This window comes from Nerophis lumbriciformis, linkage group LG06, assembly GCF_033978685.3.
Source record: "Nerophis lumbriciformis linkage group LG06, RoL_Nlum_v2.1, whole genome shotgun sequence".
Classification (NCBI taxonomy): Eukaryota; Metazoa; Chordata; class Actinopteri; order Syngnathiformes; family Syngnathidae; genus Nerophis; species Nerophis lumbriciformis.
The window spans coordinates 17,544,313-17,558,159 of NC_084553.2; the positions used below are offsets into that span (position 1 = coordinate 17,544,313).

A 13,847-nucleotide genomic window follows, 5' to 3' on the forward strand; every position below is an offset into this window, starting at 1 on the left:
TGCCGGAGTTTTAGGAGTAGTCTGCGACATCGTGGTTCGCACATAGTACTGAGTAAGCTTTATTACATCCCCTCCTGCCCATGACAAATATGTGGGGTTCGAAGCTTACCTTCTGAAGATGTTTGAACTGCCACAGTCAGAACGAGCCCTATGTATCCTTGCTATTTAGGGCATGGGAGACAGCAAGCCCTCTGAACACATGGAGATGATGTTGAACCCTCCAAACTGTGCTCGCTAATGCAGCTATTACTGAGCCACATGCTTTGGCAGAGAAATCTGACCAATTCTTCCTGGCCACCCAGCGCTTCACCCCTGAAGTGCTGGCCCCGACACGCAGTCACCGGCCCACCGGCGCTAGTGTGCACTCTGACAGCACTCTGACAGCTGTGCCAGGCCTTACTTGTGCTACTTTCATGCACGCTTTTGCGCCAAGCTAAAAAGTGCCAGTAGTAGTGGCTGTGAGCACAGACACAAAGGGCTGGTTGCCGTTTGTCCAAGACACCCTTTCTGGGCACAGATTCCTCTGTGACGCCAGCGCCCAATGGATTGTCCTGCCAGCTACAGTTGACAACGTCGTTCGCGGGGTGCACGGGCCGCCTTTGACATCCGCCTTTGAATCCCCATTCGAACATATGGCACAAAGACTGTGGACTTATGTTTCGGTAATCAACGGTTTACGTGGGACTTTGTCACAGCTGACTTCTCCTTTATCCTCCTCGGCGCAGATTTTTTGTGCGCCCACGGGCTGCTTGTGGACGTCAAGAACGGCCGCCTGGTGGACGCTTTGACCTTCTCCTTGTTTACATGTGTTTGTGACGAGTAGGGATGATGTTTGTTAAGAAATTATCGATTTCGATGCCATTATCGAATCCTCTTATCGAACAGATTCCTTGTCGATTCTCTATTCGAATCCAGATAGGTTGTTGTACAGGTATATGGGGAAAAAAACACAATACTCGGTTTAACAAAAGCTCACTTTTATTTTTTAAGAAAAAAATTAAATTAAATAAATAAATAAATATTGACTGTTGTTACCCCCCAAAAAATAAATAAATAAATATTGACTGTTAGTGCCCCATTAAGTGGGCCATCTAAGAAAAATACATGCAGGAAAAATCCTGCATTCATTTGTATTGGACAGCACTTTACATTTGAAACAAATGTCAGAGTAATGGTGTTGTTTACTTTTTGCTCCATTACATGTCAGCAAAATACAATTATTAACCTTCTTGTATTCGTCTGTGTTTACCAAGTTGAAGGGGAGGAGATTTATCACCATCATTCTCGTTAGCTTGCGAGTAATGTTGTTACTCTCCTCCTCACTCTTGCTGCGCTCTGCGTTATACCTCGCTGTGGTAAATGGGTTAACGCTCTGTGCTACAGAGCAAACACTGCCCTGGTCACTCTGATTGTCATGAATGTCATCATCTAAAATAGGATAATGTTAACATTATCTTAATTCACATCTTGCAAACACTAGTTTATTAGACAGACCTGCAAACTCTGGAGTGGTGTAGTCTACAAGATACCGTTAACGTTATCAGACACATACAAAAAGGCTAACGTTAACGTTACTGTTGGCCACTGACTATGCTTAGGTAACGTTAGTCTAGCTAACATTACTGCAGTCCTGGTTGACATAAGAGGTAACGTTATTTTAGCCTAAAGGCTACAAGTGAGCAGATATGGAAATTAACCGGCAACAGTTAACGTTAGTTACTCACCGGCACAATCACTGGGATGGCAGGTTGAAGAGGGACGTGCTTCGTCATCTCTGTCGCTGCTTCTCCATGTGTCGAAGACGCGACACGTTTCTCTAACCTTCAGGTTATGTACGGCCTGAACATGTTTCAACATGTTTGTGTACTGCTCCCCTTACAGGAAAGCGAAGCCTGGCAATAATTGCAGATAGCCGTTTCCTGGTCGAATTTCTTAGTAAAGTGAAGCCATGCCTTGCAGCGTTTTTTCCGGTCCATTGTTGTTGCTGCTTCTGTATCTTCCGCCAAATGACTGAGCTACGTCATTTCCTGTGACGTGCCACAGGACATTTCCTGTGACACAGGATTCATTCCCAGGGATTCAAATAAAGAACCAAATATGTTTCTTTACTATAGTGGCTTCGATAACGGGAACCGTTTCTCAAAAAGGGATTTGAATCCATGGAACCGGTCTTTTCCTATCGAACAATCGGGAGAACCAGTTTCAAACATCATCCCTAGTGACGAGGGGACATATGACCCCCTCTTCAGCTTGCTCTCTGAAGGCGACAAATGTCAACAGCTTTTCAGTGGGTTCCCCGGTCTGACACGGCCCACCTTATCGGACGCCACGACTTAACATGGGGTCGAGCACCACATTAAAAACCAAAAGCCCTCTCATTCTTGCTAGAGGCCGACAGCTCAACCCGGAGAGACTGGCGGCTGCTAAACTCGGACAGCCCATGGGCCTCGCTGCTCCACATGGTCCCGAAGCCTGACGGTGGCTGGCGTCCGTGTGGCGACTACCGGCGCCTCAAAGACGCCACCACGCCCGATCGCTACCCAGTCTCCCACATCCAGGACTTCTCTGAGCATCTGGTGGGAAAGCTCCTGTTTTCCAAAGTAGACATGCTACAGTGGTACCATCTTGCAGACATCCCAAAGACGGCTGTGGTGACTCCTTTCGGGTTGTTCCTCAGGATGCCTTTTGGACTGAAGAACGCAGCCCAATTATTCCAGCGGTTTATGGACTCGGCGCTTAGAGACATGCGCTTTGTTTTTGTCTCCTTGGACGATGTACTGGTCGCCAGCCTCAGAGAAGGAGCACGTAACACACCTCCAGTATCTCTTCTTGAGGCTCGACAAGCATGGACTGATCATTAACCCAGCGAAGTGTGTCTTTGGTGCCGTCCATCCAGTTCCTTGGGCACCTCATCAGCAAGGATGGGGCCACCGCCCCTGCTGCCGAAGATGGAAGCCATTTCCAGCTTTCCCCGCCCTCGGGCTCAGGCATCAGGCAACCCACATCATGCGCCCACCTTTGACAGAGAGCTGCTCGGCGTCTGGTTGGCAATCCGCCACTTCCGCTTCATCCTGTAGGGTCGTGAGTTTACGTTTTTTGTGGACTACAAACCCTTCACATTCTCCATGTCCAAGGTGGCTGAGCCGTGGTCCTCCCACTAGAAACGCCAGCTGTCTCCTCGGAGTACACCACAGACATCTGACACATTGCGGGCAAGTTCAACGTGGTCGCGACTGCCTCTCCAGATCGATGGGTCGGCACAGTGAGGCTGGGTCTTGAACACTTGCGTATGGGTGTGGACCAGGCATCTGACCACGAGATGGCGCTGGACTGCGCCTGGAGGAGGTCGTGGTTCAGCGATTCAGGGGTCAGGCAGTGGTGCAATCTCTCTACTGGCCAGAAAGAAGCCCCTTTTGAAGTGTAAAGTGAAGTGAATTATATGTGTATAGTGAAATCCAATAGCTAAGTTACATTTAAACCAATGTGGGTGGCACTGGGAGCAGGTGGGTAAAAGACACAACGGCAGTGACTAGGATGGCGGAAGCGGAGATCGAACCTGGAACCCTCAAGTTTTTTTTGTTCTGTCCAGCTACTCAAGCAAATCATATTGTTGATGTAGATGCCCATATTTGCTGTACAGATTTATTTTACAAAAGAGAAGTGTGGGATACTTCTCTGTTGGGAACGGCGTGGCAAAGTTGGTAGAGTGGCCGTGCCAGCAATCGGAGGGTTGCTGGTTACTGGGGTTCAATCCCCACCTTCTACCATCTTAGTCACGTCCGTTGTGTCCTTGGGCAAGACACTTCACCCTTGCTCCTGATGGGTGCTGGTTAGCGCCTTGCATGGCAGCTCCCGCCATCAGTGTGTGAATGTGTGTGTGAATGGGTGAATGTGGAAATACTGTCAAAAGCGCTTTGAGTACCTTGAAGGTAGAAAAGCGCTATACAAGTGTAACCAATTTATCATTTATTTATTTGTTGCCGTATTTGGATTAGACTTTATTAAATGGATTTATATTAATGTTTGGCACAGCCACACTGGAGCAGGAGGGGATAGAAAGAGACATCAATGATTGAGATGAAACTGCCCTGGCGGTTCCTCCCCCTGAGGGAAAAAAAAAAGGAAGACACGCTGGCACATAAGGTCACTACCCCAGCAGCTGGCCAACTTGCAGCACTGCAGAGTATGCAGTGCACCGAGCTGCCACAATAGATGCGGGGACTAGACCCAGCAGGCCCCAACCAAGACGGGCATCCCGAAGGGTTTGACCTAAGGGACCCAAACACGCAGCCCGGCCGGAGTAGCCTAAAGCGCCGACTCCCGCCGAACAAGCAGGCCCCAAGTTTGTGTGTGTGTGTGTATTTGTATATGTGTGTGTGTGTGTGTGTGTGTGTGTGTGTGTGTGTGTGTGTGTGTGTGTGTGTGTGTGTGTGTGTGTGTGTGTGTGTGTGTGTGTGTGGAGCAGTACAAGTACCTGGGAGTCCACTTGAACAGCAGACTGGACTGGAAAGACAACTGCAAAGCTGTTTACAAGAAGGGCATGAGCAGACTCTTTTTCCTGAGGAAGCATAGGTCCTTTATTGTGAGCAGCAAGCTGTTGGAGATATTTTATCAGTCTGTTGTGGCCAGTGCACTGTACTTTGCAGTGGTTTGTTGGGGGAGCAGCACCAGCAAAATGGACTCAAACCGGATTGATAAACTGATCCGGAAAGCTGGCCAAACTATTGGCACGCAGTTGGAGACGTTTGTGTCAGTGAGGGACAGGAGGACACTGGACACTGGACAAACTGCTGGCCATCATGAACAATCCTGCCCACCCACTCCACCTGAGAATTAAGGGACAGCGGAGCTCATACTCCAACAGGCTCCTTCAACTTCCTTCCCGTACTGTGCGATTCAAGAACTCCTTCATTCCACACTCCATCCAGCTGTATAATCACTCGCCATACAGCAATAGATGACATCTGCCTATTACCTGACACCTGACATGTTAGCTACTTCTCTTTGTTTATAATGTTTATAATGTCTATTTTCTATTTCCTGCTGGATCTACTCTCTATTTTATGCTGCTGCTGTCACATATACTGTATATACTGTAATATTGTACATGGTCATTGGTATATATTGTATATATGTTATAGACATAATGTAATATATCTGTATATATATTGTTCTGTACACATATTATGTATATATTCGTATATATGTTAGATTTTTTATCGCTATATTAGTCTATTTATACCTGCTTTGTCCTTTCCATCCTTACACTTTCCATCATTGTAACTGAGCTACTGTGTTGAACAATTTCCCTTGTGGATCATTAAAGTTTGTCTAAGTCTAAGTCTAAGTGTGTGTGTGCGTGTGTGTGTGTGTGTGTGTGTGTGTGTGTGTGTGTGTGTGTGTGTGTGTGTGTGTGTGTGTGTGTGTGTGTGTGTGTGTGTGTGTGTGTGTGTGTGTGTGTGTGTGTCCAAAAAAATTAATTTAAAATTTTCAATAAATAAATAAATATATATATATATATATATATATATATATATATATATATATACATACATACACACACACACACACACACATATATATATATATATATACATATATACACACATATATATATATATATATATATATATATATATATATATATATATATATATATATATATATATATATACATATATACACACATATACACATACACACACACATGCACATATACACTTATACATACCTACATCCATACATACATACACATATGCATACACACACAAATATATAACATTAATAATTACATACATACACACACACACACACACACACATATATAATTAAACAACTCCATACACAGGCCGGCAGGGCAGCGATCTAGCCCCGGAACCCACTGTCCACCGAGAACCAGCCGATCGCTCTACCGTTCCATGAAAGCTGCCCTGCGTGCCGCCTTGCCTGACGGTAACTGGGTGCACAAACTTCCCTGAGTCATGCTAGGCCTCAGGGCCGCCCCATAAGAAGACCTGCAGTCCTCGTTTGCCGAGCTCGTCTACAGTCAGGTGCTGCAAGTTCCGGCGGATTTCATTCTGGAGGGCCTGCAGGGGGCCACCAGGGATTTTTCACCCGTCCCTAAGTCACAGCATGGTACCCCTCCTTCTCGGGTACACCCCAGCCTGCGCTCAGCGGATTCTTTTTTCATTCGTCACGACACCCACCGTGGACTTTGCGCCCCACTACGACGGGCAACATGTACAAGCCAGTCTGCCCCACAAAAAGAGGATTATTAAAAAAAAAGGAACTTACTTGTAATAACTTTGGACTACAACTGAATAAAAAATGGCAGACTCAGGCAAAGCTCTTCGGGTAAACTTCGAACATACTGTATATGGTGATAGCCGCTGACATAACTAAGGCAAAATATGTCACGAAAGTCTCAGAATCCAAACGGCTCGTTTGGAGCGTTTTGAAGAAGATTTTCTTTTTTTTAAATATCTCTGCCATGCTTCCATGGTTTAATTTCAAATTTTCAAAACTTATGGGTATCCCAAAAATACAAAAAAAAGGTACAAAGAGGTAAGAAAAGTTGTATTTTGATAATAGGACCCCTTCAAAAGAATTCAAAAATCCCTCCAGAATTACAACAGAAACCTGTGTGAATTAGAACAAGTTAAAATACATTCAAAGGTGTTTTAAAAATCATGATAGAAGTACATCGTACAATCATCCCACCCTTAGTTATTTTTACGTCCACATACTGTGTGAACATATATCTATACGCACAAGCAAATTCAATATCGTCTCACCCCTAATGATAACTGTTTCTTTTAAATTGTTTTTTTCTGTTGATTAGATGATCTGATCCTGTTTTTGAAATATTCTCTGTTGTCTTTTCTTTTTTAATACAAGTTTCTGTTTGTTTTCACAGTCATCCAGTTTGGGATGGTGACTCTTTTTGTGGCCTCCTTTCCCCTGGCTCCTCTCTTCGCTCTTCTGAATAACATCATTGAGATCCGCCTAGACGCCAAAAAGTTTGTTATGGAGCTCAGAAGGCCTAACGCTGTCAAAGCCAGAGATATTGGTAGGTGTTTTCTTGGGACAAAATATACTAAAAACGTTCACCTTAGTTCAGCTATCTTTATCTCTCTGATTTTTATACATTTTTCTTCGTAATTTATCAATGCACTATTTACACCCATTTACTGTACATCACAACTGTCACCTATTTCTCTGACTTCAATCAATCAATCAATCAAAGTTTACTCATATAGCCCTTAATCACAAATGCCTCAAAGGGCTGCACAAACCACAACGACATTCTCAGCTCAGATCCCACATCAGGGCAAGAAAAAACCTTGGAGGGGATAGCAGATGTGGGGATCCTCCCTGGGTGATCGGTGCAATGGATGCCGAGTGGATACGGTTAATAATGTAAAAGTCTAGTTCATAGTGGGGCCAGCAAGGGATCTTCTTGCATGTAGACACGTCGGGAGGCAGAGACGTCACTGTGGAAGTCGCTTCCTAGCGGGTTCCGCTGATCACACACGTTCACAGGAGTCTGGCGTTCAGAGTTGAACAAGGTTTTATTCACCATCAATGATTACACTATTCGACTTTTCAGTCTGTGTCCTTCCGCTCCAAACTCTCCAAGCCCTCCTCCTCCTGCTGTACCCGACCGCTACTGTTGAAGACAACAGGTGATTAGACAACTCGTACCACCTGGAAAATCTAATCACCTGTTCAGCTGTGTCTCACCGTTGGCACTGCCACGCCCCCGTCTGATGGTGCTCTGTCCTCAGCACCATGGACAGAGGCGGTGACATCCGCTCCTGCAGGCAGCGCTGGCCACACCTCCCTCCACAGTCACCAACTGATGCAAAGAGGAGTGGTTCATCCTGGGTCCCGACTTTGAACAGCTAGCGCTACATCTATGGAGGCAGATCTGTGGTCAACTGATAAACTCTCCACGCAGGAGAGGGGGGCTTTTTTTGATTGATTGATTGATTGATTGATTGATTGATTGATTGATTGAGAAGTTCATTGACATCTTAAAGAATTGAATCCATGTAATGCTTTAAAAAGGCAAATGGATGGCACAAAAAGCCAAAAGGCTTGTTTCCATTGGCTCAGCAGAAGAGAGAGACAGCAGATCAACTGGTCTAAAAAGGGGTCTATTTAAAGGCAGGGGTATACAAATGAGTTTTAAGATGGGACTTAAATGCTTCTACTGGGGTAGCATCTCTAACTGTTAGGTAGGACATTCCAGAGTACTGGAACCCGAATAGAAAACGCTCTAAAGCCTGCAGACTTTTTTGGGGCTCTGGGAATCACTAATAAGCCAGAGTCCTTTGAACGCAGTGTTCTGTCCGAGACATATGGTACAATACAATCAGCAAGATAGGATGGAGCTAGACCGTGTAGTATTTTATACGTAAGTAATAAAACCTTAAAGTCGCATCTTAAGTGCACAGAAAGCCAGTGCAGATGAGCCACTGTAGGCGTAATATGATCAAACTTTCTTGTTCTTGTCAAAAGTCTAGCACCCGCATTTTGTACCAACTGTAATCTTTTAATGCTAGACATAGGGAGACCTGAAAATAATACGTTACAGTAATCGAGATGGGACGTAACGAACGCATTAATAATGATCTCAGAGTTGGTAGTGGACAAAATGGGACATTTTAGCGATAATATGGAGAAGAAAGAAGGCTGTTTTAGTAACACCTTTTAATGTGTGACTCAAATGAGACAGTTGGGTCGAAGATAATACTGAGATTCTTTACCAAGTCAAGTGTAATTGTTTGGTTATCAAATGGTTTTATTAAATAGGTGCCAGTGTCTAGCAGGACCGATAATCAGCATTTCCGTTTTCTTAGCATTAAGATGCAAAAAGTTGCTGGACCTCCACTGTTTAATTTAATTTAGACACGCCTCCAGATAACTACAATATGGCGTGTTGGTCAGTTTTAGGTGCATGTAGAGTTGGGTGTCATCAGCATAACAGTGAAAGCTAACACTCTATTTGTGTATGATGTCAGCTAGCGGCAGCATGAAGATGCTGAAGAGTGCAGGGCCACAAACCAAACCCTGTAGAACTCTGCACGTTACCTTAACAAACTCTGATGTCACATTGTTATGGGAGACACACTGCATCTTGTCAAGAAAAGGCTCAGTCTGACATACCAATACGTGTTTTGATACGTTCTAATAGAATGTTATGATGGATGGTATCGAAAGCAGTGCTTAGATCAAGTAGCAGCAGCATGGATGACGCATCAGCATCCATAGTTAGCAATAGATCATTAGTCATTTTTGCGAGGACTGTCTCCCTGGAGTGATTTGCCCTGAAAGTGGTGGTGATGATGATTGTTAGACGGTAAGTGTTCATTTAGCTGCTGTGTGACAAATGTTTAGAAGATTTTCAAGATAAAGGGAAGGTGGGAGTGCCGGTAGTTTACCATGTCAGGATCGAGGTTAGGTCTTTTGAGTAGAGGATGAATAACAGCTTTTTTGAATGCTAGGGGAACAGTGCCAGAGGGAAGTGATAAGTTAATAATATTTAGCACTGATGGTCCTAATGTTACAAACAGTGCCTTGGTAAGTTTCCCAGGAAATGGGTCAAGTAAACATGTTGTTTGTTTTGTCCCATTTACAAGTTACAGGAGTTCCTCTAATGTTTTTTCTTCAAAAAGAGAGAGATTAAGTTTGGAGGGGAATATTTGTTCTACATACATTCGTATCTGCGTTAACAGAACCCAGTTTGAGCGTTTTCTTTAATCTCCTTTCTAATGAGTTAAATTTTTTTATTAAAGAAATTCATAAAGTTATCAACCGAGTGGGTGGAGCTACTAGGAGAGTCTCTTGTTGGGTTAGCAATGCTACTGTACTGAACAAATATTTAGGATCGTTTTTATTGAGGCGGATGAGATTGGTGTAGTAATTAGTTTTAGCTATGGTAAGAGTGTGTTTCTAAGTTATTAAACTATCACTCCATGCTTGATGGAAAACCTCAAGTTTAGTCACACGCCGTTTCTACATGATAGTTTAAGAGCTCTGGTTTCTTCTGTAAACCAGGGGATATGCCTATTAGAGGCCTTTTTTAGCTTTAGCGTTGCTTTACTATCAATGCCGTTGCGCAGGGCACCGTTAGAGTTTTTCGTGAAGTTATTAATAGAGCCCACATCATTTGGGAATGGTGCCATTACCGAAAGCAGTAGGCCAGCAAGAGTCGTAGTTGTGACAGCATTAATGTTGCGACTGCTAAAGCAGTAGTTATTAGTTGCTTGTTGACAATGCGTCAGAACTTTAAATTTTATAAGGTAATGATCGGACATTACTTTAGTGTACGGGAGTACCATAACTTTGGATGTGGTGACAGCCTGGAGAAGGACTAGGTCTATCGTACTACCGTTGCGATGCGTGGATTCATTTATTATTTGTATAAGACCACAGCTATCAATTATAGTCTGGAGCACCATGCATGGAAAGTCTGACGGGGTATTCATATGGATATTAAAATCCCCGTTATAATTCAATTTTCTGCGTGCGTCACTAGATCAGCGACAAACTCTGAAAATTCACTGATAAAGTCCAAATAGGGACCAGGGTGGCAATACATAACAGCCAGATGGAGTAAAGCGGTGACAGACCACATAGTAACCTCAAATGATTTATATTTATTACTTAGGTTAGGGCTAAGGTTAAGGCTTTCATTGCAACCCTTCCACCCATTTTTAAAGGGACGGCAATATGTGCATTCGTATAGTTAAGATGGGGTCAGCAACCCGCGGCTCTGGAGCCGCATGCGGCTATTTAGTGCTGCCGTAGTGGCTCCCTGGAGCATTTTTAAAAAAGGAATGAAAATGGAAAAAGATGGGAAAATAATTGTTTTGTTTTAGTATGTTTTTTGTTTGAGAACAAACATGACACAAACCTTCCCAATTATTAAAAAGCCCACTGTTTAATATGTTTGTGTGTATGCTTCACTGATGAGAGTATTTGGTGAACATCGTTTTGTCCTACTAATTTCGACGGTTTTTGAACTCACCAGTGTGGACTGTGACGCAACAGTTTGTTTACATGTAAAATCTTCCACCCCTTCTTTGTCTCATTTTGTCCACCAAAACTTTCATGCTGTGCGTGAATGCAAAAAAGTGTGCTTTGTTGATGTTATTGACTTGTTGGGCTGCTAATCAGGCATATTTGGTCAGTGCATAACTGCAAGCTAATCAATGCTAACATGCTATTTAGGCTAGCTGTATGTACATATTGCATCATTATGCCACATTTGTAGGTATATTTGAGCTCATTTAATATCCTTTACTTGTATCCTCTGTGTAAATAATTTAGTTTTGCATGTCTCATGACACATTTCAGATAGTTGTTTGTGTGCCATGTTGTTCCAGATCACAGCAAACATTACCTAGCTTGCCAAAGATTGTAATAAATCTATTAAAAGAAGACAGCCTGTCGTTTCCTTTAACTTGGACACACACATCTATACCTTTGGTCATTAAAAGACAGTAATTTCCAGGAGTTATCGCACCTTCTGAGTGACCTCTGATTTACTAATGGTTTCTAATGTTGTAAAAATGTGTAGAATAATGATTAAATTTCAACATTTGTGTCAACGAAGATTTAGTTCAGCCTGCGACACATAGTCATTTTGATAGTAGGCTATTATAGCTAATATAGACACTTACGTCATGTGTTGCCTTCATTATAAGACTTATATACAGCTTTTCATTTTTTGCAGCTCCAGACAGATTAGTTTTTTGTATTTTTGGTCCAATATGGCTCTTTCAACATTTTGGGTTGCCGACCCCTGAGTTAGGAGGAGTGCCTTGTTAAGCGGGAGAAATTCATCTGGTTTTAGCCAAGATTCACTGAGACCAATGACGTTCAGATTGTTGTCTCTAATGACCTCATCAACTAATCATGTTTTGGGAGACAATGATCTGATGTTTAAAAAGCCCATATTATAGGTTGCGGGCTGTTTTGAGTCTTTTTTATTAATGGTATCCGTAGTAAGTCGGACACGTTTCCAGTGAGGTTTGGACTCCGCCAAGGCTGCCCTTTGTCACCGATTCTGTTCATAACTTTTATGGACAGAATTTCTAGGCGCAGTCCAGGCGTTGAGGGGATCCGGTTTGGTGGCTGCAGGATTAGGTCTCTGCTTTTTGTAGATGTAGTGGCCCTGATGGCTTCATCTGGCCAGGATCTTCAGCTCTCACTGGATCGGTTCGCAGCTGAGTGTGAAACGACTGGGATGAGAATCAGCACCTCCAAGTCCAAGTCCATGGTTCTCGCCCGGAAAAGGGTGGAGTGCCATCTCCAGGTTGCGGAGGAGACCCTGCCCCAAGTGGAGGAGTTCAAGTACCTAGGAGTCTTGTTCACGAGTGAGGGAAGAGTGGATCGTGAGATTTACAGGCGGATCGGTGCGGGGTCTACAGTAATGCGGACGCTGTATTGATCCGTTGTGGTGAAGAAGGAGCTGAGCCGGAAAGCAAAGCTCTCAATTTACTGGTCGATCTACGTTCCCATCCTCACCTATGATCATGAGCTTTGGGTCATGACCGAAAGGACAAGATCACGGGTACAAGCGGCCGAAATGAGTTTCCTCCGCCGGGTGGTGGGGCTCTCCCTTAGAGATAGGGTGAGAAACTCTGCCATCCGGGGAGAGCTCAAAGTGAAGCCGCTGCTCCTCCACATCGAGAGGAGCCAGATGAGGTGGTTCGGGCATCTGGTCAGGATGCCACCCGAACGCCTCCCTAAGGAGGTGTTTAGGGCACGTCCGACCGGTAGGAGGCCACGGGGAAGACCCAGGACACGTTGGGAAGACTATGTCTCCCGGCTGGCCTGGGAACGCCTTGGGATCCCCAGGGAAGAGCTGGACAAAGTGGCTGGGGAGAGGGAAGTCTAGGCTTCTCTGCTTAGGCTGCTGCCCCCGCGACCCGACCTCGGATAAGCGGAAGAAGATGGATGGATGGATGGGTATCCGTAGTACTGATATTAATAACATTACGTTTATTTTGTGTAGTGCGCCTTAAATAATTTCGATCACATCTAGGAATTGATATGATGTGGATCTTGAGATTATTTGCTTGGTGCTGTGATAGCTTTAACGCGTCATAATTTGCCACCTCAGTAGAATGCATGTCCACCTCTGGCACAGTTACTACAGAAAAAACATTTGGTAAGTTATGTATTATTCTAAGAGAAATGCTATGTGTGCAGGAATTTTCCAACTTGGCGCTCGTTAGTTCTGCCTTCACTGACTCCTCGCCCGGGCTAACAGATACTGTAATTGCCTGTGTCCAAGCTTGCTCGAGTGTAGTTAGTCAGGCTTGTCTCAATTTTGGAGAGAGCGATGGCGCCTTCCCCTGTTAGGGTGAAGGCCGTCCCTCCTCAGCAAGCCCCTGAAAGAGGGCCAATTATCAATAAACGTTAGTCCCTGTTCTCTACAAAAACTAGCGAGCCACTTGTTAAGCGAGACTAATCTGCTATACCTCTCATCATTACCTCTCGCAGGCAGGGGTCCAGAGACAAGTACTCGATACCTAGACATCTTTCTAGCGAGATTACAAGTCCTAGCTATGTTCCTCTTTATAATCTCTGACTGTCTCATCCTAGTGTCAATTGGAGCCGACGTGTACAACTATGTTCGCGTAGTTAGTGGTGTGATTAGCCTGTCGTACGTGTTTACTAGGTCTGTTGCGAGTCAGCTCCCTAAGACTAGCTTCAATGTTAGGTGCTCTGGCCCTGGGAATACACTAAATTAAGGCTGGTTTATTAAGCTGTACGTTCCGGGTGATGAAGTCCCCTATGACTAAGGTGTGGTGCCCCCTTGGGGTGTCGGA

General features: G+C 44.3%; 1 protein-coding gene across 2 annotated transcripts in view; it reads left to right on the forward strand.

Annotated features, from left to right (window-relative positions):
- The window catches only part of ano1a (anoctamin 1, calcium activated chloride channel a), a 185,359-nt gene that overhangs the window by 147,520 nt on the left and 23,992 nt on the right, over positions 1-13,847 (forward strand). For both annotated transcript variants that reach the window (XM_061963822.2, XM_061963821.2), the window contains exon 22: positions 6,917-7,069. In XM_061963822.2, the coding sequence (XP_061819806.1) occupies positions 6,917-7,069 (153 nt within the window). The remainder of the gene's footprint in view (positions 1-6,916; positions 7,070-13,847) is intronic.